At 50.5% G+C, this 26764-nt stretch overlaps 3 protein-coding genes across 11 annotated transcripts in view; 2 read left to right on the top strand and 1 right to left on the bottom strand.

Moving 5' to 3' along the window:
* Window positions 1-24444, bottom strand: part of LOC102540736 (sialic acid-binding Ig-like lectin 6) — a 42637-nt gene extending 18193 nt beyond the window's left edge. For 4 of the 7 annotated variants that reach the window (XM_072968578.1, XM_072968581.1, XM_072968580.1 and 1 more), the window contains exons 1-4: window positions 24309-24444; window positions 21598-21675; window positions 21096-21227; window positions 20626-20999 (exon numbers count right to left, since the gene is read on the bottom strand). In XM_072968578.1, coding sequence (XP_072824679.1) covers window positions 20626-20997 — 372 coding nt within the window. In that variant the 5' untranslated portion in view covers window positions 20998-20999; window positions 21096-21227; window positions 21598-21675; window positions 24309-24444. Of the gene's footprint in view, window positions 1-10633; window positions 11271-11351; window positions 11457-11672; window positions 11796-12337; window positions 12526-13698; window positions 13935-15465; window positions 15581-20625; window positions 21000-21095; window positions 21228-21597; window positions 21676-24308 lie in introns of those variants that run through there. The other 3 variants (XM_072968583.1, XM_072968582.1, XM_072968579.1) reach the window with 3 other exon arrangements.
* ZNF175 (zinc finger protein 175) lies at window positions 102-9267 on the top strand. The gene is made up of 5 exons (XM_015242804.3): window positions 102-172; window positions 1956-2206; window positions 5532-5658; window positions 5895-5990; window positions 7115-9267. Exons 2-5 carry the CDS (start codon window positions 2135-2137, stop codon window positions 8983-8985), a joined length of 2166 nt encoding a protein of 721 aa, XP_015098290.2. The 5' UTR covers window positions 102-172; window positions 1956-2134; the 3' UTR covers window positions 8986-9267.
* Window positions 20781-26193, top strand: LOC107032998 (cytoplasmic tRNA 2-thiolation protein 1). 3 transcript variants are annotated; one of them, XM_072968595.1, is made up of 3 exons: window positions 20781-20894; window positions 22238-22900; window positions 24334-26193. In XM_072968595.1, exons 2-3 carry the CDS (start codon window positions 22275-22277, stop codon window positions 24932-24934), a joined length of 1227 nt encoding a protein of 408 aa, XP_072824696.1. In that variant the 5' UTR covers window positions 20781-20894; window positions 22238-22274; the 3' UTR covers window positions 24935-26193. The 3 variants fall into 3 exon arrangements, with proteins under 3 accessions (XP_072824696.1, XP_072824697.1, XP_072824695.1); XM_072968596.1 differs by having other exon boundaries at window positions 20879-20989; window positions 22238-22782; XM_072968594.1 differs by having other exon boundaries at window positions 20879-20989.
* The last annotated feature ends 571 nt before the right edge of the window (window positions 26194-26764 follow it).

Below are 26764 nucleotides of genomic sequence, written 5' to 3'. Positions count from 1 at the left end.
TAAGCCATAACTATTGGCAGGGAGTGGCTTCAAAGGTTCTAGTGAGCATGCGCGCAGCTCAAGTCCCGCCCCAGAAATCCAGGCAGGAATTCAAACCGGAAGTGGCCCAGAGCGGCCATTTCGCTGGTGGTGTCAACTCTCCTAACCCGTCTATCGCCTGCGGGAGGCAAAGGTGACTTGGAATATTAGCAGTGGGGAATCTGTGGGGTCAGTGAGGGGAAATGGGCATGGTGTCAGTGATGTGGGGGTTAGGGGACAGGCGAGGGATGGGGGTCTGCGGAGTAAGTGATGCCAAGTCGAGGGAGTGAGTGGTGGGGCTCCGTGGGGTGAGTGATGGGGATGTTAGTGGTGGGGGCTTACAGGGGTGAGTGGGGTTTTCTACTATAAGTTGGATAATTGGCTCCTTAATGTTGACGCTTTGCATATTTTCTGAATGTATGTATTTTTTCGACTTAAATTCCAAATGTACTTTATATCAGATTTTCTATTGTTGGCCCGTGAAACTTGCTCATTTGAGGACAGTGAATCTGTGCCTTAAGAAGGCCTTTTGGTAGATGGTGCTGGGAGCCGTTTGGGGAAGTGATCCACTGCTTGGGGGACTGCAGGAGGCAGTGATTGGGAGCAGAAACTTCAGGGATTGGAGGACTTTGAGGGTCCCACTGTAACATACTTAAGGGGGACAGTGATTGAGGGGGGACCTATGAAATCAGTAAAGTGGGGTGCTAAGGGTAGCATCTGGGAACCAGTGAACTGGAGGCCCAGGGGGTCAGTGATGGAGGTTTGTGAGGGTAACTGATTGCTTTCCGGGCAGTGTGTTGGGATCCTTTGGGAATGGATGAATGGCTCAGTGTTGGCCTCTCCGTGGGCCCCTGTCAATGACTGGCATTTGAGCAGATGGATGATAGTTTCCTACCGGGGTGCATTATTTGGAACCCTATGTTGGGGATTATTTGTGGGTCCTGTGGAAATCACACTTCCTGGAAACATTTATTGGCAATCAGGGCAGTAATGACTTCCAAAGCCTGGTCATGGGTAACTGGGGGGCATCTCGTGACCTTCTTTGGTCTACTCATTGGGGATTTCTAGAGGTCACTGTGCCCAATCACTGTATTTTGGTGGGGGGAAGGAAGAAAAAATGGACAGGCAAGAAATGGTAAGTGACTGGGGGGTCCTGGTGTATATCTGCAATTTTCCAGGCCAAAGTGGGGTTCAGAACGTTGAATTTTAAGTTTTATCTTTGTCAGAAAAGGCTGAGCTGTCTACATAATGGACACTGAAATGTCCAGAATCTCAGATTAGGCACATCAGACATGTACAACTTAAAACCTCAGCTCCCTGAAGGCAACAGGAAATGTAAACCATGTTTCTGGAAGCTGACCATGTAGAGGACCACATGGGTTAGTGCCAGCTGTGTGCAGTTTAAGATGAGCCAGACATGGGACTCGGTCCCTGTTCTTCCCTTTGCAGAGTGAGTGACCTTAAGGCAAATGATGTAACAGCACTCAGCCTCAGTTTACTCATCCACAAAATGAGTATGATTATCATCACAATCTTTAGCTGATGGGGGTTGTGTGAAAACTAAACAAGGCACCGAACTCTGCAATCTGCTGTTTTTTATTCAGTGTTCACCATGTGTCAGGCAAGTGCTGAGGGCATGACGAGCCTCATCTCATGTAACTTTTCCACTGCCTTTGATAAATACCTTCCTCTTCATTTTGGAAACTGCAGCAAAACTATGATCTTCATCTTCTCACAGTTAAGAGGTGGCAGAGCTGCCATTAAACTTTCATTTAGTCCAAATCTCTTCATCTTTTCTTATTTTTTACCCCAACAGCTAAGTTTTTCTGAGTTTTGTCTACTTTCATTGTCTAGCACGTGACCTTCGCCTTAGGGCCCTCTGAAATCCATATGGAGTGAATATTAAATGAGTAACTATGTGGTCATTTCCTTTCCAGGGTTTCTTGGTGTCTCTGCAGAACCCACATCACTGAGGCTGCAGGACCTCTCTTCACTGCCCAGCCTGACTCTTCCCAGCAGCTCAGATTGGAGTCTTCTGATGCCCACTCAGCTGCAAGCTCCGGGGAAAAGTGGAGTTGTCAGCAAGAAAGACCAAGAGTAGAAGCCCAGAGGGGACATGCCTGCTGATACGAATTTGCCCCAGAGACCCCAGGTCTTGGGTCCAGAGGAGAGGGATGGATCGTGTGAGGTAAGCGGGAGCCCCAGGGACAGTTCTGCAGAACTCGAGGGCAGACACAGGAAGCAGCAGATTCTGGACTCCCTTGGTCTGAGACAATCCGGAGTCTCCTGCTGAGAACAAGCCCACAGAGGGCTGATGTGTCCTCATCCACAGGCACTGTGTGTGAAAGAGGAAACTGAGCTGACTAGTGGAGAAGAATGTGTTGGAGAAGAGGGTTGTTGGCCTTGGGGCAAAGGAAAAAGAAAAGACAGCTCCAGCCAGAGGCAGGGAAATGCCAGCTCCTTCCTGCTCTGCCCAGGCGAGGACCCTTCATCCTCAGCTGGGTCTTTAGATATTCTCAGCTGGTCCCCACCTGACTCCTCCTTACCTGCCGTGTGGAGATGGGCTGGTTTCCCTAGAGCGAGAACTGGCTTTTAAGGACCATGTGGTTTTCCTCATTTTAAAAATTGAATAAAAGTGCTAGAGAACAGTGTTTCTAAGCTGCCCACAGATAATTAATATTTGATATTTTGGAATGGGAAAGCAGGATTCTTGGGTATACTGAAGATTTCCTGAAATTACAAGTTACTCTGAATTTCATGACGCTTTATTTGCGTGTTTTAAAGTAACAGTGACCCACCCTGAAGTCCTCATCTGCACTTTGTCCTGTCTTTAAAGACTGTGCATCTTGAAGTACTGGCACATTTTGAGGTTCTGGGGGTTAGGACTTCGGCATGTGGACAGCATCACTATGCTGTGATAGATTTATACTCAGTTACAGAGGTGTTCTGTTTTTAAAAGGTATATAATGTGGGGTCAGCAATATCCTTGTCAAGCAGTGGATCACTTCCCCCTGTGGCTCCCAGTACCACCTATGAAGGCTCTGTTAAGATGCACATTCATTGTCCTCAGATGAGCACGTTTTATGGGCCAACAATAGAAAATCCGATATTAAAGTACACTTGGAGTTTAAGTTGCAAATATATACAGCCCCTTCTCAGACCCTCAGGTTGACATTTAGCCCTCTGTCATATACTCCCACCCCAGCACACTCGCATGATGTTCATGCTTCCCTTTCCAAGAGGTGGGTCAGATTTTGAATCGCTTAGCATTCCCTGCAACAGTCACTTCTGTGTGCTTCTCTTTACACTGAACACTTCACTTCTGACACTTCTGGTCACCCAATGTGCGGGGATTTTTTCCCGCACCAAGCAATTCTCTGTGGTACCAGCTGGGTGTTCTGCAATTTAACTCAATTCTGGCACTGTCTACCTGGAGACAGCGTCAGATCCCACAGGCTGAGGGCTCAGTCCTACAAGAGCACCCACCGCCTAGATGCTAATAGCGAGTCGACGTGTCACCTGTGCTTCTGACCTACTGGCTACAAATTAGAGGTTCTCACAACTCCCTCCTTGGGTTCAATTAACTTTTTAAAATTCTATTTTTTATTGAAGTGTAGTTGATTCACCATGTTGGTTGCAGGTATACAGCAAAGTGATTCAGTTATACATATACATACGTATATATTTTTTCTTTTCAGATTCTTTCCCATTATGTTATTACAAGAATTTGTATATATCACTGTGCTATACAGTAGGTCCTTGTTGTTTATCTATTTTGTATATAGGAGTTTGCATCTGCTAATCCCAAACTCCTAATTTATCCCTCCCCCATCCTTTCCCCTTTGATAACCATAGTTTATTTTCTATGTCCGTGAGTCTGTTTTGGTTTGTAAATAGAATTTGTATCATTTCTTTTTTAAGATTCTACATATAAATGACATCATATGATATTTGTCTTTCTCTGTCTGACTTACTATGATAACCTCTAAGTCCATCCATGTTGCTGCAAATGGCATCCTTTTTTATAGCTGAGTAGTATTCCATTGTATAAATATACCACATCTTCTTTATCCAGTCATCTGTCAATGGACCTTTAGGTTCTATGTCTTGGCTATTGTCAACAGTGCCTCAGTGAACACTGGGGTGCACGTATCTTTTCAAATTAGTTTTCTCTGGGTATATGCCCAGAGGCATATAAACATAAACCAGGGTTCTCACAACTCCCTTCTTGGGTTCAATTAATTTACTAGAGCGGCTCACAGAACTCAGGAAACCAGTTTACTTCACTAGATTACTAGCTGATTACAAAGGGTAATTAAAGGACGTATATCAACAGCCAGATGAAGATACACCAGGCGCAATCCAGAACAAAGGAGTTTCTGTCACAGGGCCTAGCCAGGGAAGAATCCACAGGATTGGAGATACACGAAATGTAGCCAATATTCAACTCACGAATCACTCGGTTTATTGCACACAATTAGCACACGACACAGCTTAGTCAGAGTCAGGAGAAGGTGGGTCGGGGGGAAGGAGTCCAGGAAGGAGGTGTCTCAGCAGCGGTCCCCAGTCTGACAACAGGGCTCACGACAAGCCTGAGTGGGAAGTCGCCCTCTGCTCTGGCGGCATCCATCTAGAACGGCTCTCAGCACCAGGGAGTCAGGTCCGCCACTGAAGAGCCATCAAGTCGCTTGGTGATCCATTCTAAGTTTGTCAGTAGGATGTAATGGTTCCGCCCCAGGGGGTCTCATCTCTCTCACTCCCTCCTGTTCTAGTGAGGTCTTTCCAAGGACACGGCCAAATTCCTTATCTCAAGTTAACACTCCTAGTTTTCCACTCTTAAGCACTCTCGGCCCTATACTGGATGTTTCACAGCAGCTCATATGGATGTTCACATTGGCCACTGTGACTCTACTTTGAACTTCTTAACATAGCTTAAATCCCATGAGTCTCACACAGATGAGGAGGAAGCATAACAGAAGTCACATCATAACAGAGCTTCTGTCCCCGTGGAGTTTAGGCCTAGCACAGTGGCATGTGGAAGCCTTCTGGTTCACCAACCTGGAAGTTCTTTGAGCCCTGTCCTGTTAGGGTTTTATGGAGGCTTCGTCACATAGCCATGACCGACTCATTGGCCATTCACTAATGATTCAATGGCTAGCCCTTCTCAAAAGGTCAGGGGGTGGGACTGAAAGTTCCAACCTTCTAATTACAAGGTTGGTTCCTCTAGTGACCAGCCACCATCCTGAGGTGCTTTCCAAAAGTCAATTCATTAACAAAGCAAAAGACACCTTTATTGCTTTACCAGGAATTCCAAGGATTTTTAGGAGCTTGGTGCCAGAGACAGTGATGAAGGCCAAATTTTTTAACTCCCCCCAAATACAATATGAAACAGGTAGTGGGAAGCCATCTATAGCATGGCAAACAGAAAAATCTTTAAAAATGCGTCCTTATATGTAACTGCTCCGTTCACCAATGATGACTGATCCACTTGGAGCTGGGGTTGGTTGTTACAGGGATCAGTGTCATTTGAGGACGTGACCATGGACTTCAGCAGGGAGGAGTGGCAGCAACTGGACCCTGCCCAGAGACGCCTGTACCAGGACGTGATGCTGGAGATCTACAGCCACCTCTTCTCAGTGGGTGAGCGCCCCGACCCGGGGCTCCTAAACGGGCCTCCTTGAGGAGAATGCCCTTCTTTGTGGCATGCACTTTACCTTCGGTTTGTCCCAATCTGTTCATTCCTTTTGGGCATCTTTGAGTGTTACTCTGTTCCTGGGCAAAGATGTTGACTTTTTTGATATTCCAATGAAAGCTTCATGGAATGGCCTGGAAAGCCCAAGACCACGTCCAAAGGCAATATCCTTTCTAATTCCCAGGGTATCACATTCCCAGCCCAGAAATCACTGTCAGGATGGGAAAAGGAAAGGAGCCACGGATGGGGGAGGCCGACCTCCCACAGCACAGGTGTCCAGGTGAGTGACTGTTAGCCTGAAAACCGTGGATACCTTTGAGGGGCCATTATTCAGCCTACCACACTTACCCATTACCCTGGCAGTGGATACCTGGCTCACCTCATACTCCTAGTTTCTACAGCTAATGCTGCCATGTGTTATTCTGTAAATGTCCTGTGGGGGCCAACGTAAGAATTTCTCAGAGGTGAATATACTCAGGAGTGGGACTGCCTGCTCACTGGATATGAGTACACTTAATCTGGCTAAGTAAATCATACAGCTCTTCAGATGGGCTGCACAGTCTATGCTCTGCTGTGGGAATGTGGGGGAATGCACGAGGAGCCACATTGCTACATCTTGCTTGCCAACACTTAATAGTTAACCCAATTTCTCATTTATGACCCACGTCATGACAGCTGTTTCATGTTTTAATTTCATTTTTTCTAATAACTAACAGAGCATCTCTTGTATATCTGTTATCTAACTGGATCTCCCATCTTAGGGTAACACTGAAGTGTTCCAAGCACATTTACAGGAGGCTGGGCTAAGCTATGATGTTCAGTAGGTTAGGTGTATTAAATGCACTTTTGATTTACAGTAGTTTCGTCTCACGATGGGCTTATCAGGACATAACCCCGTTGTAAGCCAAGGAAGCACCGCGCTCTGAGCCCTCCTTCGAGCTCTGGCTCTTCACAGATCTGCCCTATGACACCCTCGCCTGATTTACCCTGTGGTTGTCCTACTAGGTCTCCGTAGCTTGACTACCTACACAGGTGGGGTCAGGTTGCCTTTGTTCAAATCTAGCGTTCCCAGCCGTGAGCAAAGTGAGTTTGGCTGATTACCGAATGGTTCTGTGCTTCCTTTTCTTCACATGAAAAGCAGGAATAGTAAGTAGTTACCTCAGGGGGCTGTTGTGAGGACTGAACAGCCTGTGCGTGCATCACACAGAGCATGGCCTGGCGGATGCTAAGTGCTGTCTAGACAAGGGCGGGACATATAACAAGGGCTGTGTTTTCTCTCTTCATCACCATCAGCACCGCCACCGCTGTATGACTCAGCACTTTCCCTCAATCAGCTTCATGCAACTCCTCCTCTATCCTTTGCCAGCTGTTCACTGTATCTATTTCATCTTTTTCTCCTTGAAGGGGAGTTGGGGCTTGAAAGCCCACAACAGGAAAGTTCTGAAAAAGCTTCACTTCACACTGATGTAGCCAGTAAGGTCACAAGAGATGGTGCACAGTGGTTCGTTTTGGAAGAACTGTGGGAAGGGGCTGACCAAACAAAGGGGTATCAGGAAAGTCAAAATAAACCTTCCCACCAGAGGGCTTTCCTCAACAAGGAAAAACTGAATACAGAGAGGGATTGTGACTATAAGGACCCCAGAAAAGTCATCCTTGTGAGGCTCCACCTTGACGCTTCACGAAGAAGACCTCACAAACGTTGCTCACTTGCAAAAAGCTTGAACCCTCACCTAGAAATAGATTGTCAGAATCAAAGCAATACCACAGAACACTTTGATGAGGCTGTTGGATCTGGTCAGCTACTCATCCATAGCTCTTCCGAGGCTGGCTGTGAGAGAACTCACACAGGAGAGGACTTCTGCGAAGGTAATCCAGGTGCAAGAGTCTTCAACCATAAACAGTTGCTCACACTACATCAAATTCATGCTCGGGAGAAACCAGACAGATGTACTGAATGTGGGAGGGACTTCACCCAGAAGTCACACCTCCTTGAGCAACCAAGATTCCACAGTGTAGAAAACTTCCAGGAATGCAGTCAGTGTGGAAAAGCCTTCCCTCTACAACCAAAACTTGGTGTATATGTGACAGGTCATACAGGTAACATACCATATATATGTAAGGAATGTGGAAAAGTCTTCGTTCAGAGGGCAGAACTGATTACACACCAGAAAATTCACACCAGAAAGAAGTCCCATAAATGCCACGAGTGTGGAAAGGCCTTTTTCCAGATATTATCTCTCTTCAGACATCAGCGAACGCATACTCGAGAAAAACTCTATGAATGCAGTGAATGTGGAAAAGGCTTCTCCCAGAATTCAACCCTCAGCATACATCAGAGAATTCATACTGGTGAGCGACAATACGTATGCGGCGAATGTGGGAAGGCCTTCACCCAAAAGTCAACCCTCAGCTTGCACCAGAGAATCCATTCAGGGGAGAAGTCCTATGTGTGTATCGAATGCGGCCAGGCCTTTATCCAGAGGGCACACCTGATCGTGCATCAGAGAAGTCACACGGGAGAGAAACCTTATCAGTGTCATAACTGTGGGAAATCCTTCATTTCCAAGTCACAACTCGACATACATCATCGAATCCATACCGGGGAGAAACCTTATGAATGTAGTGACTGTGGAAAAACCTTCACCCAAAAGTCACACCTCAATATACATCACAAAATTCACACTGGAGAAAGACACCACGTGTGCCATGAATGTGGGAAGGCCTTCAACCAGAAGTCAATACTCAGCATGCATCAGCGGATTCACACTGGAGAGAAGCCTTACAAATGCAGTGACTGTGGGAAAGCCTTTACTTCCAAGTCACAATTCAAAGAACATCAGCGAATTCACACCGGAGAGAAACCCTATATATGCCCTGCATGTGGGAAGGCTTTCAACGGGCGGTCCAATTTCCATAAACATCAGCTGACCCACACTAGAGAGAGAACTTTTTCCTGTTACAAATGTGGGAACACCTTCATCCAGAAATCAGAGTTGACTGCTCATCAGAGAACTCACGTTGGAGAGAAACCTTATGAATGCTGTGACTGTGGGAAAACCTTCAGTAAGAAACCACAACTCAAAGTGCATCAACGAATTCACACAGGAGAGAGACCTTATGTATGTTCTAAATGTGGGAACACCTTCAACAACAGATCAAATTTTAATAAACACCAAACAACTCATACCAGGGGTAAACCTCACAAAAGCAGTTATTCTGTGACAAGCTTTACGCAGAAATCAATTCCTAGTATGCATCAGCATATACATAAGTGAAACAAACTCTGGATTTCTTGAAGAAAAAAATCTTACAAAAGTCAGATTTAATTGTATGCTACAGAATCCACACTTCAGAAAAACTCTAGGAATGCACTGCATGCCACCAAATTATACATTATTATACGTGAGGGAAATTACTCAGAAAAGAACTTTTAAGAATGAGTGGAAATGCCCATATTAATACTAGTCTCATTAAAAATTATAAAATTCATGTAATATAATTTCTCCCTCCCCGTCAAAGAAATAAAAAAAATTAAAGCAAAATAGAATCAGACTTAACTCTGAATGACTGACTCTCATTTACTAGTAAAAAATGGAAGGTTCTGAAAATGTGCTTATTTCCAAAAAGATGTGGCTGACCTCTACCTATGCTACTGTGGGTTGGCAAAAGTGACTGATGTGTGAACCAAAAGAAAAGCTGTCAGAAATTGCTGTCAGAGGACGTGTTTGTTCTCAATAGTTGAAACTGACAGGGTCTCATAAGATCCACAACTAGACATGTGACCATTAAATTCTTTTTTTTTTGGATTCATCTGGGGAAGAAAACTCTTAACACACCGAGAAAAGAGAATGTGGTACAAAACAGACTGTTCCCAGATTTACAGGAAAGTACGTGGCAAATTATATTCATGATATAAACCTTACTTAATGTGGGTTATCAATATTTCTAAAGGGCCAGGGAACTGAACGATGACTGGGCAGTATTATGTATATGTGTGTATCTGTATGTGTATGTATGTCTGCGTATTTACATCTTCAGGTCAGCATATGTACTTATATGCATATGTATGCACACCCCCTCAGTTCTGTAGTGTTTGCTACAGAATTCACCGCATAACAGGAAGTGTGGCTCAATTTTTTATATACATATATAAAAAAATTTATATATATATTTATATATATGCACACACGCACATATTTATTGAGGTGTGATTAACAAAAATTGTAAATGTTTGGGTTGTACAATGTGTATATTATACACGTATTTTAAAAGAACTTAACATAATTACCAAATTTATTCCCTATTGGATATTTACATCCTGAGGTTGCAGTCAGTAATTATTAATTTCTTTATGCATATAGGCATGTGAATGTACTTTTTTTTTGGTAAGTGCATAAATGGGATTCTGGTCTTTATGGTGTAGTTTTTCTTTTCTTTCCTGACTGGTTCAGCTCTGCCCTCCCCTTTCCACCTCCACTATCTGTGGATAACCAGCGTCAGCCTTTCAGTATGGACTCTTCCGTACTTTTATGCAGGCTCCTGGTCATACACACCAGGAGCCAGTAACCTGGCCATCAGCCAGATCTGGTCGGCCACCTGTTTTGTTAAATAAAGTCTTACTGGAACACAGCCACGTTCATCTGTTCATGTGTTGTCTGTGGCTGCTTTTGTGCTCCAGTGGCAGGGCTGAGCTGCCGTGGCAAAGGCCATACGGCTGCAAGCTGAAAACATTTCCTCTCTGGCCTTTATGGAAGAAGTCCGCCAACACTTGTTATCCACACACACTCACTACTATGCTCATAATCAGACACCCATAGAGGTATTCCTTCCTCTTCGTTTTATAAATATTAGATCATCTCACACGTGTGCACTGGTTCTTTTCACTCCACAACACGGCTGTTCAGTGACTGCAGTGATATTCGATCATGTGGACATGCTGTAATTTATTCAACCATCCTCACATTTTAAAAAATTATTCATTCTCCCCCCGCCCTTTTTCTGCTGCAAAAAAGCAGAATAGCATAATCTGTAAGTGGACAGGCCTGGGAGCCAGGTTCCTGTGCTTGATTTTACATCCATCAGGCAAGACATCTGTCCTGGTTTTCAAAAGGAAGATGACAGAAGGGCTACCCAACAAGTCCTTGTGAGAAGTCAACGGGTGGGCGTGTGTTAAGCACTTTGAACTGCATGGAGAGACCCAGAGCTTGGCGAATTTGAATGAGGCCCCATGTAACTGAATGAATGGAAATGGAAGGATGGGGTGTGGGGTGGCAGAGAGAAGTGAGTGAAGTAAACCTTCCTTTAATAAGAAGCCAGGAAGGCTGAGTGGGAGGGCTGCCCTGCAGCCCGGGTCTCAGGGATTCCTTCTGGCCTTCAGATACCCTTCAGCCTGGCCCTAGGGCTCCCGGGGCTGAGAAGCTGGTGTCCACGGTGAGGTTGGTGTAGAGGGGCTGCAGCTCCTTGGAGAGCAGCCTGTAGCCCAGCGAGTTCAAGCTATCGTGCCACCACCTGCGGCAGATCGGGGCCAGAAGGCCAGGGCTGGAAGGAGACGCAGGACGGGCTGCCACGTGAGCCTGGGGATCGGGGACAGGCCTAGAATCCTCCCACCCCCCACCCCACCCCTGCCCCAACTCTGACTCACCTCTGGGGGCTCTGCTTGTGGCTGGGGTACTGCCCCTCCTCCAGCATGTGGTAGCGGCCAAAGAGCAGGTGGGGCCGGGAAAGGAGCATCCCACTGAGCTTCACCCTTACAGAGGGGAGGGCAGGGAGGCCAGATGCCTGTCTCCTCTGATAAGATCCCCATGCCGTGCCCAGCGCCCAGCCCCTCAGGCTGGAGCGGCTCGTGTCTCCCTCAATCCAAAATAGGGGGTGTCCCCTATTAGCCAAGGGCAGCCAGTGTCCCCCCAGCCATGGAGGGACCAGCAGCTCCCTGTGCTGGGCTCCCTGGAGAAGGGCCCCCTACCTGGCAGCGATCTCATTGTCCTCCTGATCCCAGCCCCAGTACGTGTTGGGGAAACCGTTTATCCTCAGGTAGTGAATGGGGCGCAGAGCAAACACCCCTCCAAGATAGCCCTGGTAGGGCAGCCTGGAGAGGCAGACAGGGTTGGAAGCATAGGGAATTCCTACCAATGGGCCCTAGCCCTTTCCTGGCTGGAGTCTCCAAGCTTTATTTCTGGGTAAGCCCTTCTCCACTCACCTCTGTGATAACCTCTGCCCTGACCCCCAGATGTCCCCCTGCCTGATCCTGAGGTAGTCCTTCCCCTGACCCTCATCGGATCCTGAGCTATCCCCTCCCTGAAGCATCTGACAGGCCCATCTCCTGACGCCATCAATAGCCCTTGCTGATCCCCAGTTAGCCCCTCTTTTCGTAAGTTCCCCTTCTGTGACCTCAGTTCACAACCTTGCTGCCTACCACTTTATTAACAGCATCCTGACTCCCGCACTGACAAGCAGTCCCACTCCACGTGACGCCCACATCTGAGAGAAAGGCTCTTCACCATCCCAAGGCCTTTCCCAACATCCCCTCTCTGTCTCTGCCACAGGGATCAGGGGCCTGGACCGAACAGATAGGCAGGGCGAGGTCCAGGGGAGGGCAGACCAAGGCCAACAGTCCCTCCCTCCACCTACTTGTAGTTGAACTTGTCAATGGCCACGGACACATGGGCAGGGAAGACGTCACAGACGTAGCGGTTGCAGTCGTCCTCCGGGAGGAGGTTCACATCGTGGAAGAAGACACAGTCCCAGTCCTCCTCCTGCATGGCCTCCCAGAACCCCACGTTGCACAGCTTGCCCCGGTTGAAGGGGCTGTTGTTCACCTGGGGTGGACACAGATGTTCGGTGCTGCCTTCACCACACCTGCCAGGCCCGTCCTCTCTCACCTTTTCAAGAGCCATTCTGCCTGGAACCCCTCCTTATTCCCACAGTGGAGATGGAAAACCCAGACTTGCCCAGGAAGATGCAGTTCAAAAGTTCCCTTCGCTGGGAAGCTTTCCTTGGGTCCCCACCCCCATCCTAGGCAGTCAGTATCTTCGGCCTCTCAGGTCTCCCTCCTCAGCCATTCTCAACGTTCTCAAGGATCATCACCTTCAAGAGGCCATCTGAGGGAGGCAGAGGTCAGGAGTGATTGGGGACCAGCTGTGTGTCTATCTGTTTCTGCTCCTGATGCCCAGGACAGGATTTACCTCTCCTCTTCTTCCTCTATCATCATCTCCTTCATCACTACCTTAACCATAACCACCACCACTTACCATTAACTGATGTTCATTACCAGCATTACCACCGTTATCACTATCACTGTCTGCACCATCTTCAACAGCATCAGCGTAGTCACCTACCCTCCATCGTCACTATTACCAACATCACCGTCATCACCACCACCACCACCGCCATTGTCACAGTCACCACCACTATCGTTATAATCACCATCATCGTTACTATATCATGTATTGAGCACCTGCTATGTGCCAGGCACTGGCCTCACTGCTTTACATTCATTAACTCACTGATCCTTGTCTCATGAATGAGAAAACAATGGCACATGGTTATACTGAGTAACTGTGTTGGATGGATGGATGGATGGATGGATGGATGATTGGTCCCACCCTCAGACCACGTAGGTAGTAATGGGCAAGACCAAGATTCAAACAGCATCTGACTCCCCAGCGCAGTGCTTTAATTTACCCCTTAGGTTAACTGTCCAATCTGACCAGCCCCGGTTTCAGAGAGACCTGGACTCAGTGGGATTGAGCCTTTCCCTCGGACAGCTATTCAAGCTGATCCCAGACTAGGCCAGTAGAGACCAAATCTACAGCCCCTGGCTCTAATCTCCCCCAATCCAAGTTCTTCTGGACTCATCAATCCAGCCCCCTGGATACTCTCTGGCCCAGATACTCTCAGCTCAGTGAGTGACAACTCCAGCCCTGACTCTCCACGGTCAGGCTCAGACCCGCCTGCCCTCCCAGCCCTGCCCCTCCACACCGCCGCCACACCTGGTTCACCACGTAGACGGCGTAGTGCAGCTGCTGGCGCTGCAGGAAGGGGTGCAGGTGGAAGAGCAGCTGCTGCAGCTGCCGGCCTTGCCCACAGTAGGGCACCACGACCGCCGTGTGCTGCTCTGTCCAGCAGTCGGGTGGCCGGTACTGGCCTCCCAGCTCCACCAGTGGGTTCTTCTCCACCACCTGCTCCATCGTCAGGTTCTCTGGGATCAGCACCTTCAAAGGACCATCTGAGAGAGGCACAGGCCAGGGACGGTCAGGGACCTACCCTAGACACCCCAACAAGCCAGATGTCCTGGGTGGAATCACGTCCCACCCCCAAAGGCATGTCCACCCAGAATTTCAGTATGTGACCTTACTGGGAGATAGGGACTTCACAGATATTATGCAGGTTGAAATGTGGTCATACTGGATTAGGGTGGGCCCTCAATCCAATGACTGATGTCCTTCCAAGAAGGCCATGTGAAGACCCAGGGAGAAGGTGGCATGGAGGCAAAAATTTAAGCAGTGTGCCTACAAGCCAAGGATGGCCAGGGATTGCCACCAACCACCAGAAGCTTGGACAGAGGCACAGGCTGGCTTCTCTCCCAGAGCTTCCAGAAGGAGCCAACCCTTGACAACACCTTGGTTTCCGACTTGTGGCCTCCAGGACTGTGAGAGGGCCAGTTTCTGTTGTTTTAAGCCGCCAGTTTGCGGCGCTTTGTTAGGGCAGCCCTAGGGGACTAACATGCCAGTACAACGGGCTCTGAGTTTCCCCTTTTGAGCTTCTTGGCTCAAAAATGTCCTGCCCTCCTGGGGTCTTCCCTCCACCTCTCAGTACCTCCTCTGATCCTTCCCTCATCTCTCCCCTGCCTCCCATGCTTCTCTCTGCCCTCCCTCAGCAAGCTCATCACCTCCTGCTGCTTTTCCTCCAGTGGACTCTGATGGTCCTAAGTCTGCCTCCTGAGCTCCAACCCCAACCTAACACAAGACACCCCATATGTCCCCTCCTGGGTGGGTCTCAGGCCGCTCTCTCCCTGCATCTTAGACCCACCTCCTCCTCAGTTTCCTCTCTCAGTGAGGGCCCACCATCCACTTATCCCCTGGCATGCCTCCTCTTTCTGCGGCAAACCATCTTTTTCCCCAAGATGGCCACAACACTCTTACCCAACAGGCCCTTCGGCCAGTGTGACCTTGACACTCTTCCTATGGAGAGGCGAGTCTCTGTCCCTGCCCCTTAAAGCTGAGTGGGCCTTTACAACTGTTCCAATGAACGGAGTATGGGAGACGTGATGTCACGTGACTTTTGAGACTAGATCGTAAAAGGCCATTAGGCCAATGCCTCGTTTACACGAATACTTGTTCTTGAAGCCTTCAGCTCTGAGGCCACCATGCTGTGAAGAAGCCCAGCTAGCCCATACGGAGAGACCCTAAGATCCCATGAAGAAAGCCAGGTGCTGGCGGCTTCCACCCGCCACTGTTCTAGCTCCACCCTCATTTCACTGCAACTGCATGAAAAACCTGGACTGCAACCGTCCAGCTGAGCCCACCCCCAAATTTCTGACCCCCATGCACTTTGAGTTAATGATTGTTTAAAGACACCAAGTTTGGAGGTGGTTCATTTTGATGCAGCACTAGATAACCAGCACCCCCCTCCACTGCCCCAGCCCGCCCCAGCCCACTGCCTTGTGCTTCCAGGTCCTGCCCTCCTCCGCAGGGATTCCTGCTGCTCCCCGAAGCCTGAGGTGGGGCTGGGGGTGTAAGAGGCCCCTACAGGCTTACTGATGTAGGGCGAGATGATGGGACAGTTGGGCAGATCCTCATCACTGATGTCCAGGGGGTGAATCTGGCTGAGGTTGGAGTACACATCCTGGTAAGGGATTCCTACAGAGGAGACCTGAACCAGAAAAGGCAGCTCTTCTCCATCCTCTGGCTTGTCTTGTATTAGGGAGCGCAGGAAGGAGGTGAAGCTACGGCGGTGGTGGCTTTGGTAGAGCAATGCCCCCACCAGCAGCATCTGTACCCCCAGAAACAACAGGAGCCCCCTCTGCTGTTCCATTCTGGGAAAGGAAACAGAAGGTCATTGGTCCCATCTTGCAAACATCTCACGTTTGCCCCAGGTGGCTCGGTCCCAGTTTCCTGAGCCCATCCCACAGCGGCACTACACAGAGGGGAGACTGGCGAGAGAGATGTTGCCGAGGCCATCCAGGGCCACGCCACCTGTGTGGGGGACCAGCCTCATGCACATCCCCAGCTCAGCTCTTCTGCCTCTGGTCACACTGGACGCCAGCTGGGCTGCTCCCCTGGGAAAGTGAGCCAACCTCTCTAAGGCTCGACATCCTTGTCTGTAAAACAGGGCTTATGGCTGGATCAGGCAGTGTGCATGGAGCAGGGTGCGACATGGACTGGGCACGAGCCCAGGACTGGGCTAGGTTCTCTCGTACCTCCAGCATCCCGTGTAGAAGGGACCTACCCCACCCCTGCTCATTCCGGGTGCCTCCCCTCCCCCACCACAAGCGCCACGTAGCCCCTCATGGCTCCCACAGCGTCTGTATCTCCCTCTGCCACCATCTGGGCATCCTGGATTAGGACTGCCTGTGTCAACCTCCCCCCACAGACAAGGGGGTTACTGAGAGCAGGGTTCAAGACTGATTCAGCTCTAGGTCCCTGGCACTTCCCAGCACAGGCGGCCCCGTGAAATGAATGGATGGATGAGATGCTATTCACCACCCAATAAACTCCTGGTCATCCATCAAGAGCCATCACAAGTGCTCTGCGTCTCGGGAGTTTCCTCCAAGTCCTTCACTCCCCGCTAAGCTGTCAGGGCTCTCCTAGTCCCTGGTATCTCGGCTGCCACAGCTCTGGTCATCAAACCTGGATTGATCCCAGTCCAGCTGGCTTTCTCCCTCACCAGCCCTCAGCATGACTCATCTCTGGGCCCCAGCATCACCCAGCACCAGGGCTGAGCATTCATGCATTTGATTCACTCAGATTTACTAAGCACCCACTTCGTGCCAGGCATTATAGTGGGAACCCAGGAAGCAGCCAGACACAAAGTGAACAAAAACCTCTGCTCCCCCATGAAACCTGCACCCTGGTGGAGAAGACAGACAAGAAAATAGATAATTTCAGAGAGCAACTGAAGCCTATAAATAAAGAGAGTAGCTTTGTTTTTTGTCTACTTGATTAATTACTGAAAGAGATCTACTCAAATGTCACAGTGCTGCTGGAATGTGTCCATTTCTTCTTGTCCTCCTGTTAACTTTAGTTCTACCTCTTTGGGGACTATGTTGTGAGTTGCACCCGGGTTTAAAACTGCTTTGTCATACTGGTTATTCCTTTTTCATTTCTGATGACACTTCATTACTGATCGTGCCTTTTGACTCAAAATCTGCTTTGTTTGGTGGTTAATGTGGCTAAACTTAGACTTCTTTGAGTTATTTTCCTGGTATATCTTTCCCCATACTTTAACTTTTCACATTTTCTGAGTCTTTATTCATTTGACATGGGTCTCATGTATACAGCATGTAACATCTTTTTTCTTAACTTTCCTAGTGATAGAGATAACCTATTTTTCCCCCAACAAATCTTAAAAACGTATTTCTTAACAATTTCTACCAATCTAAAACAACACTAAGCTTTTAGGTTTTATTAACTAATGCATTCCACAAAAGGAATCCTGACATTAATCAAATACTCCCCTCGTGCTGGTCTACCTCATCCTCAAAGACACTATTCAATTCCATTGAAAAGACTCTGAGGCCCAAAGTCGCTCAGGTGTGAGAAAAGAGCATGAATTTGAGCCCAGGCCTGTGCGTGCGGCTGTGAGGGAGTCAGTCACTGCCTGCCTGACGGTATTCTGGGGGACAAGGGTGGGAGAGGTCAGGGAAGGTTTCCCCGAAGAGGCGGCATTCTGGTTAGGTCCTGAAGGATGAGTAGCTATTCAGCCCCCATGCAAAGTGGGGGGAGGGCGTTCTGGGCAGAGATGGAGGCATCAGCGCTTGTCATGCTTAAGTCATGGCGGTAATGGTAGCTAATGTCTACGGAGTGCTTCTTGTGGCCTGTTCTAAGCACGCAGTAAGTATCTCTTCTCAACCCCAGAACCACCAACATTTGGGGCAGGTTATTTCTTTGCTGTAAGTGCTGTTCTGTGTGTTCAAGGTTTAGTAACATTGCTGGCCTCTATCTACTGGATGCCAGTTCCCCACTCCATCTCAACCAAAAATGTCTCTGCCAAATGTCCCCTGGGGGTCAAACTCACCCCAGGTTGAGAACCAACGCTCTAATCCTATGAGGGCTGTACTACTGTATCTCCATCTTACAGGTGAGGAAGCGGAACTTGTCCACGCTTACACATCTAGAATGGTTGTCCCAGGATCTGAACCAGGCTGCCTCCATCCTTAACCACCACATCCCATGGCAATCGTTTCCTGCCTGAGCTTAGTGTTGACTGGGGTGTGGGTAACAGGAGGAGGCAAGAATGGAGAGGTAAGCTAGGAGCAGCTGAGGAAGGACCTTCAATATCTCACCTGCTCTGTACCCGGTCTTGTGCTCAGTATTGCCAGGGAACCCAGGTTCAAATCCAACCAAACTCCTCCCTCAAGAAGCACCCAACCCAAAGAGACCCTGAAACAGACACAGACAGCCACAACCCAAGGTGACAGGGCCTCTGACAAAGTGAGGGACCAGGGGCATGGCAGTCCAGAGGTGGCTGGTTAATCCAGTACAGGGGAGGAGGGGTCCTGTGGCTTCCAGGAGGAACGCCCTCCAAGTGGCCACCTGGATGAGAAACAGCAATCAGTGCGGTAGGAGGAGAGGTGAGGGACGGAGTCTTCAGGAAGAGGAGACAGCACGTGCAAACATTTGGCAGAAAAACATGCCGGTGATTCAGGGGTGAGAGATGAGGCTGCAAAGCCATCAGGGGCCAGGTCACAGACACCAGGATGAGGGACTCGACCTTTATTCTGTGACTAACCAGAAGCTGCAGATAGCCACCTGCCATCTCTGGAAGCCCCCAACATCAACTCAGCCTTTTCCCCTAGAATACTAAGTTCCTGTGTTACAACACATGAATCTGAAACTGTTCACAAAGCAGCCACGAGAAACTTCTACCCAGACTGTGCCAGTTTGTTGATGAACGTGGCCACTAAGGATCAGAACTGGTCCAGTTCTCAACACTGCTAATTACTGCTGCCCCCAGGAGGTGACATAAAGAACCAGAACACTGCCCGCCCCCAACTCTTTTTACAGCACTTACAAAGCACCAAGCACTGTTCTTAACGCTTTACATACATTAAATCATTTAGGTCTTCCAACAGCTGCTACTACGATCCCTAATGAACAGATGAGGACAGAAGAGTTCAGTCACTTACTCCAGGTCACACAATTAAGCACATGGCACACGGAGTCACCCAGGCAGGCTGGTTTTCACAGCCTCTTTTTTTCACTGATGCCCATATTAGGACAAAGTTTCTTTTTACTAACTTCTCACTCAAAAAATTACGAGAGTGATGTGGAAATCTGTTTAAATACTTATAATAAAGAAATCTGCAAAGTAGGAGACTAAAACCAACGAAGAAAGACCTCAATGTGCCTATTAGTTCTGCAGTAAAAAGCAAAGGAACGGCAGAACACCACATACACCAGGGTTCCCAGTCTGAGTACTATCTTTATTTGGGGCCAGATGTTTCTTGGCTGTGGGAGGCCACCCTGTGCACAATGTTTACCAGCGTCCCTGGCCTCTGCCTGCCAGAATACCAGTCACACCCTTCCCCATGCACCCCAGTTGTGACAACCACAAATGTCTCCAGACACTGCGAGGTGTCCTCTGGGGGACAAACTCACCCCCAACTGAGAACTGCCTTAGACTATCTGTAGGTTGCCTGAGGTCTTATAAACCCCCAACACACAGCTTGCTTTCATAGGAAACTTAGGCCTGGCCCGGAAAAGGCAGCCATGCCTGATTATGAGAATTAAATGAGACGAAAATGATAAAAGTTTATGTTTTGGTCAATAAACACTTTCCTGTTAACATCTTTATTTTCACACGCACCGTGAGGCAGGTCCCACTTTACAGAGGAGGAACTTGCAATGGAGCAACGGAAGGGCAGAATTCGGTGCCTGGCACATGCTAACTCCTCATTAAGAATTGTTGTTTCTCCCCCTGTCCTGGTTAGCAGCACCTGTAACCTCTAGGCTCCGGCAGCCCCTGACATCTGGAACCTCCACACCAAGCTTTGTCTTCCCTATTTCCCCAATCTGGCACACCTGCGTAATGACCAGGGTTCAACCAATAGGTTCAGACACCCAAATGTCCCCCATCACCAGCCTCTCAAGGGCTTTACAGAGCTGGGAGACAAAAGGATCTCAGAAACTAACACACAGGAGAAGGAGCAGTTTGAGGGCTGGAAGGAGGCTGAGAGCTTGGGCCGGTTGACTCTTGGGAAGGTGCTCTGTTTTTCGGTTTGGAGGACTTATGCCCCAGGGAATCCACCACCTCACGGGTCTCGCCTGCCCTCCATCCCGAGCTCTGCCTTAAGTTCACCAGGCAGGACAGGAGGCGTGCGCATAACTGCTCACCGCGTTCGTGCCCCGAGCCCGGTGCACGAGTACAGAACCACAAACCGCCGTCTACCGGCTCCGCGCACGTATAACGCCCCCAGCCCGCACGGCGGGGGCCCCCGACCTGGGCGCACACCCACTCCCACGCCTGCCGGGGCGCGCAAGAGCCCGAACTGCATCCCCCGACGACGCGGCCCAATCCCTGGAAGCGGCCCAGCGCCCTCGCCACCTCTCCTTTTCGCACCCCCATCCCCTTCTCGCCCCACCTGGACGCCGCTCCACCCCTACCACTAACTCTATCCTGCGCCCATAAGAGCAAAAAGTCTGAATAAGCCGCACTGTGAGCAGTAGAAGGTACTACACAAAAATCACACGCCTCACCTGCTTTTGCGCAGGCGCACACAGGACACGAACCGGACTAGCATGGAGCACTCTGGGAGCCGTGGGCGGAGCCAGAGACGCCACCGCAAGGATCGCAGGGAGTTGTAGGCCCACCGTCTCCGGAAACAGCGTCTTCCCACCGTACCGCCGCCGCACTGGCACCTGGGAGTCGTTGGCGGATAGACCCAAAGCCTTCTGGGAGTCGTAGTTCTTTAACCCGCTCCCGCGTTTTCTCGGAGCCTGGATTGTCCAGCGCGGGTTCTGCTCAGGTGAGTGCCTCCTTCCGCAGCAGGCCCATCTCTGCCCTTTGTAGCGCTGCCGTGGAGGAGCTGATGGTCTCCATATTTTCTCTCCCACGCATTCGGTAGGCATCCCTGGGGAGATGATACTCCCCTCAGTGATCCCCCAAAGCCTATCTACCGGCGGCCCTCCAGGCAGGAGTGCCCTAAGCAGCTGGTGTCCCCCCTTACCCGCTTTCGACTCTGCGGCCGGGTCTCACTCCTTGATTTCACCTCCCAACCTGGGTGCGGTGAGAGCGCACCCTCTTCCGTCCTGATTACAACCTCGAGTGGTCAGGGGTGGCCTGGGCAGCGATCAGGCGGCTGTGGAAGCCAAGAGGAGGCGCCAAACCCAGCCCAGGGATCAGGAAAGACTTGCAAAACAAAGGATCTCAAATCTACCATGCCCAAACGAAATTCCAGATTCTCTACCCTAAACTTAACCCCTCTCCCAATATTTCCCCATTCTTCTCTAACTCCCATTTCCTCTCTACTAAATGGTCCCACTACCTTCCAAATGTTCAAGCCTAAAAAACTTGGAGTTGTCCCGAGTCCTTTGTTACTCTCATCCACTGCCCTCCCCCAAGACTTGTGAGAGTCCTATCTGCTCTATCTCCAGAAGAGATCCAGAATCTGACCACTCCTCTCCAATTCCACTGCCTCCACTCTGCTCCGAGCGACCACTGTTGCTCACCTGGGTCAGTGCAGGAGCCTCCTCGCTGGTCTGCCAATGCCACCCTCCTCTCTTTATTCACACTCAGCCCAAGGAATCCTGTTAAAGTAAAAAGTAGATCCTGTCACTACATAGCTTAAAACCGTCCAATGGTTCCTATTTCACTCAGAATAAAGTCCAAGCCCCTGATCCTCTCTGGTCTTCAACCACAACACACTTTCTACCTGTCCTTCAGGTCCTTTGCATTTGCTATTAACTTTGTCTGCAACATTCTTCTCACCTTAATACCCGACTCTTCCTCCTCCTGGCCTCAGCTCAGAGGATAATTCCTTCGTATTACTCCCTATATTTGGGAAGTAATATCAGCTCCTCCACTAGAAATTAGTGCCTGTAACCCTTCCTGTTTTGTTCACAGCTGTGTCCCCAGTGCCCAGTAAAATGTTAGACACATAGGAGACAGTGAGTGGATATTGCTTAATGAACTAATGAGTGAATGAAAGCTTAAGCTGAGACTTGAAGGTTCCAGGCCTGCACAGTGCTGGGACAAGAGTGTTCCAGACAATGGGTTTACTCTGGGCGCTATCAAGACAGCCTCCCCGGAGGCAAGGACCCTACGATCCTAAAACCACGTGTAACTCTCCTCCTCTCTTTCCCCATCCAGGAGAAGCCTACCCTTTCCGCCTCGCCCGGACCCCGAGATGCCAGCCCCACAGTGCGCCTCCTGCAACAAGGCGCGCGCCGCCCTCCGCCGCCCGCGCTCGGGCCAGGCGCTGTGCGGCACCTGCTTCTGCGCCGCCTTCGAGGCCGAGGTGCTGCACACAGTGGTCGCGGGCCGCCTGCTGCCGCCCGGCGCCGTGGTGGCCGTGGGCGCCTCGGGCGGCAAGGACTCCACGGTACTGGCGCACGTGCTGCGCGAGCTGGCCCCGCGCCTGGGCATCTCGCTGCGCCTCGTGGCCGTGGACGAGGGCATCGGCGGCTACCGGGACGCGGCGCTGGCGGCCGTGCGGCGCCAGGCGGCGCGCTGGGAGCTCCCGCTCACCGTCGTGGCCTACGCAGACCTCTTCGGGGGCTGGACGATGGACGCCGTGGCCCGCAGCACAGCCGGCTCCGGCCGCAGCCGCTCCTGCTGCACCTTCTGCGGGGTGCTGCGGCGCCGGGCGCTGGAAGAAGGGGCGCGCCTCGTGGGAGCCACGCACGTCGTGACTGGTGAGCGCAGGCGCCGTAGCAGCAGGAGCGTATGGGAAGGAACGGGCGCATGCGCGGGCGAGGGGCCAGCACTTCAAGGGAGCTGGGCGCATGCCCAATACGTGGTAAAGGAGACCAGGTATGTCTCAACCGGAGAGAATCAGTAAGGAGAAGGGAATATGCACGTCCACTGAAGGTTCATGGGCATAGTATCTGCGTATCCCTAGGATGGGCATGGCAAGCTTTTGAGTCACTGCCATCATCTTGGTACACACATGCCAGCAAATACAGGGGTGGAAGGGTATTCTCGAGGGGCTAGGGCTGTGGTTCTCTCCACTTATAACGAATTTTTAAAAATTAATTTGGGGGTGTAATTAGTTTTACTTATCTATTTATTTGATGGAGGTACTGGGGATTGAACCCAGGACCTCATCATGCTAGGCATGCTCTCTACCACTGAGCTATACTCTACCCCCGGCACTTTTTTTAAAAATGACATTCTTTGTGTCCCTTTTCACAAAAGGAGGGGTGTGAAGGGACATCTCCCATCAGAAGCCATGTACAGTCTGAAACACAACTTTTAACTCCTTTTCTCTATCCGCTTCTCCTTTCCAATAACTCTCTGTCTCTGCCCCAATCATTACTTCAACAAATAATTATTGACCATTTATTGTGTATTAGATGCAAGCTATGTAGCCTGGAACAAACTACCTAACCTCAGTTTCTCCTTTTATATAATGGGGATAATAATAATATCTAGGTCCTAGAGTTCCTGGGGATTAGATGAATTATGGGAATTATGTATGAAGCACTGAGACAAGAGACTGAGAAACAGTAAATATATAAATGTTTCCCGTATGACGATGCACAAGACAGACTGTACTCCAGCCTGCTTCTCACATACATAATTATAACCTGATAAGTGCTACTAAGGAAAATGACACAGATCTTGGCAGTTTATAACAGGAGGACCTTGTGAAGGGAGAAAGCGGGGGATTAAGGAAGCGTTTCCTGAGTGAATGGGGAAGGAATTAGCTGAAGGAAGAACAGGGGGTTGAGAGACGCGTTCTGAGCATCGGAAACAGCATATGCAAAGGCCCTGAGGAGGGGAAGCAGGTTTGAGAAGCCCTACAAAGACCAGTGTTTTACTATAGGCTTCAGTATAAAATGACAAATTGCAGAATAAGTAGACATCTAGTTTAAATTATATGGTGACTGTTGTGGAAATATGCACTTACTTTCTCCCTGGGCTTGCTAAACATCCTGAGCTGTATTCTCAGAGGCACTTGTGTCAACAGCCCACTTGAGAATCTCCATTAAATGCCATTTTGACTTCTGAAGTACACTTCCAAGTGGGGCTGAAATGATATTTGTAGCTGAAAGCACTTGTACTCACGACATGAAGCGGGGCCTGGTTTGCAGTAAGTGGGGGGCAAACGGGGGCTTCCCAGGTTGCTCCACGGGAGCCTGGGTGGGGTCCCCCCTCGTTCCTCGCCGCGCCCACCCGCAGCCCCCGCCCGGCTGCCCCCCGGCGCCCCCCGCCTCACCTGCCCGCGTCTCTCCCCCTCGCAGGACACAACGCCGACGACATGGCGGAGACGGTGCTCATGAACTTCCTGCGGGGCGACGCGGGCCGCCTGGCGCGGGGCGGGGGCCTGGGCTCGCCGGGCGAGGGGGGCGCGCTGCCGCGCTGCCGCCCGCTGCAGCTGGCCTCGCAGAAGGAGGTGGTGCTGTACGCGCACTTCCGCCGCCTCGACTACTTCTCCGAGGAGTGCGTGTACGCGCCCGAGGCCTTCCGCGGCCACGCGCGCGACCTGCTCAAGCGGCTGGAGGCGGCGCGGCCGTCGGCGGCGCTGGACCTCGTGCACTCGGCCGAGCGCCTGGCGCTGGCCCCGGCCGCGCGGCCCCCGCCGCCCGGCGCCTGCGCCCGCTGCGGGGCGCTGGCCAGCCGCGCGCTCTGCCAGGCCTGCGCGCTCCTGGACGGCCTGAACCGCGGCCGGCCCCGCCTGGCCATCGGCAAGGGCCGCCGGGGGCTGGACGAGGACGGGCCGCCGCGGGAGGCCGAGCCGGAGGCGTCCGGACCCCCCGCCTCCGAGCCGGTCCCCGCCTGCTAGAGACGCCAGTTCTCCGCGGGGATCCGACGCCGTGGGAGCGCGGGCCCGCCTGCAGATGACGCTGTGAATAGACCTGAGTTACTCTGGCCTCGGGCTTCGGTGCGAGGTGGGGAGGGGGACGGGAACTGGAACCTGTGACCCTGCAGAAACTGGGGCGCTGGGCTCCTGGGGCGGGCGAGGCGCCTGGGGGCCGGGACTCCTGAGTCTCAGGGAGGAGAGGACTGAACAACTTCCCACTCCTGAGCGAGTGGGAGTTAGGGGGCTGCTTGCCTGCACGGCTGTGGGGTTCTGGGCATGCTCGGATAGGCCTAACCCTTCTTGAGCGCCTACTGTGTGCCTGATGTTTCATGTTTGCCAGCAGTGGGATAAGCAAACCACTTAACTTGATGGACACACGTCAGTTACAGTAATCATGATGCTTCTCTGTGAGCACCCCGCATACTGCAGGGCATGCTACAGGCGCTGCACCATCCCAGTTCATCTGCACCAGGATCTCACTGGCTGTAGCCTGAGGCCCATAACTGGCCTGGGGTCCCCTTGCTGGAGAGGGACCAAACCAGGGGCTTACACCCAGGTCTGCCTGGAGCTCTTCAAGATAGTGAATTTAGTCCTTCCTTCTCCCACTCCACCCCCTACCCCCAACTGAATCTCTCCTGATGTCTCCCTGTGATGGGTGGGGAGCAGCTGGGGGGTTCCCCAGACCCCAGATCCTGGAGGCAGAGCTGGGTAAGCCTGAGTTAGTGAGTTAACCTCTCTAGTCTTCCATTTCCTCCTCTAAAAATGGAATCAAAGCATTACTGTAAATATTTGATAAAGTGTTCAATAAATAGTGTCCGACTTGTTCGTATTGAAGTTTGGCCACCAGGGGGCTCTGGGTTTCAGGGTTGCTGCTCTGCTGGTCCAGGCAGCTGTGAGGCCCAGAACTTCTCGCTGACCCCTGGGGAGACTTGATGTTCTCTGTCCCATCTCCAAGCTTTGCTGGTCCCTTGTCAGGAGTGCCCTCCTTTCCCATCTTCCGGCACACATCCTCCAGGATCCTCCTACAAGCCTCCCTGATTCTCTCCCCCAACTGTGTCCAACCAGGGATTTAGGATGCTCCCAAACCCCAGCCCCTGGGTCCTGCCCTCACTATGTGACCATTCAGCCCTTTTGGCTCTTGCTATCCCTAATCAGACTGAACTTTGAAGAGAGAAACCAGATTTGTCTCCCCTCTGTATAGTGCAGCATCATTCATTCCACATTTATTGAGCCCTTAACGTGTGCAGGGGCATGTTTATACAGTGGTGGGAAAACAACAATAAAAGACGAAAACCTCTCAGTTGTGGAGCTCACAGTCTTGGAGAGAGGCCATAGACAAGTGAATATGTAATATGAGGTCTGATAATGATGAGTGCTTTGAATAAGAAACAAAGCAACATGCAGGGAAAGGCAGTGAAGGGTGCTGTTTTAGTTTGAGAGGTCAGGGCCTCTTTGAGAAAGTGACTTTTGAGTAGAGATCAAAGTAAAGCAAAGGCAGTTTCTAGCCCTGACAGAATATCTCATGTCAACACAAAACTTCCACCTGTACAACTCTCTCCATGCTGTGGTCCACTGAGGCCACAAGATTCTTTCCCCAATCTGAATATTTACCCTTTGTGTAGCATGAAGAGAAACTTAGAATTTATTTCTGTGACCCATCAACTTAACCAGATTTCTGATACTTCATTTTTTAATTTGAGCTGAATCAGGACTTGGCAGAGCACGGAGCACAAAAAAGGATCACAAATCATGTTGTCTATCATCCAGAGCTCCATGACAGTATGGGGAAGGGCTTAAAAGCAAGAGCAGAATGGCAGCCCACTGGAAAGGGTTGGGAGGAGGGGAGGGGAAGAATCTTGATGCAGAGAAGG

The sequence above is a fragment of the Vicugna pacos genome, chromosome 9 (genome assembly GCF_048564905.1).
Source record: "Vicugna pacos chromosome 9, VicPac4, whole genome shotgun sequence".
Classification (NCBI taxonomy): Eukaryota; Metazoa; Chordata; class Mammalia; order Artiodactyla; family Camelidae; genus Vicugna; species Vicugna pacos.
Note: the sequence above shows the minus strand (reverse complement) of the source record. Positions and strands in the feature narration are given on the sequence as shown.

What these genes read in the sequence shown, in the direction of transcription:
- LOC107032998 (XM_072968594.1), top strand. Translation starts at nt 20,958, where the DNA reads ATGGTCTCCATATTTTCTCTCCCACGCATTCG. An exon ending in TTTTCTCTCCCACGCATTCG is followed by an intron (nt 20,990 to 22,237) that starts GTAGGCATCCCT and finishes TTCCCCATCCAG; the next exon opens with GAGAAGCCTACCCTTTCCGC. An exon ending in TACGTGGTAAAGGAGACCAG is followed by an intron (nt 22,901 to 24,333) that starts GTATGTCTCAAC and finishes TCCCCCTCGCAG; the next exon opens with GACACAACGCCGACGACATG.
- ZNF175 (XM_015242804.3), top strand. Translation starts at nt 2,135, where the DNA reads ATGCCTGCTGATACGAATTTGCCCCAGAGACCCCAGGTCTTGGGTCCA. An exon ending in AGAGGGATGGATCGTGTGAG is followed by an intron (nt 2,207 to 5,531) that starts GTAAGCGGGAGC and finishes TGGTTGTTACAG; the next exon opens with GGATCAGTGTCATTTGAGGA. An exon ending in CCCACAGCACAGGTGTCCAG is followed by an intron (nt 5,991 to 7,114) that starts GTGAGTGACTGT and finishes TTCTCCTTGAAG; the next exon opens with GGGAGTTGGGGCTTGAAAGC.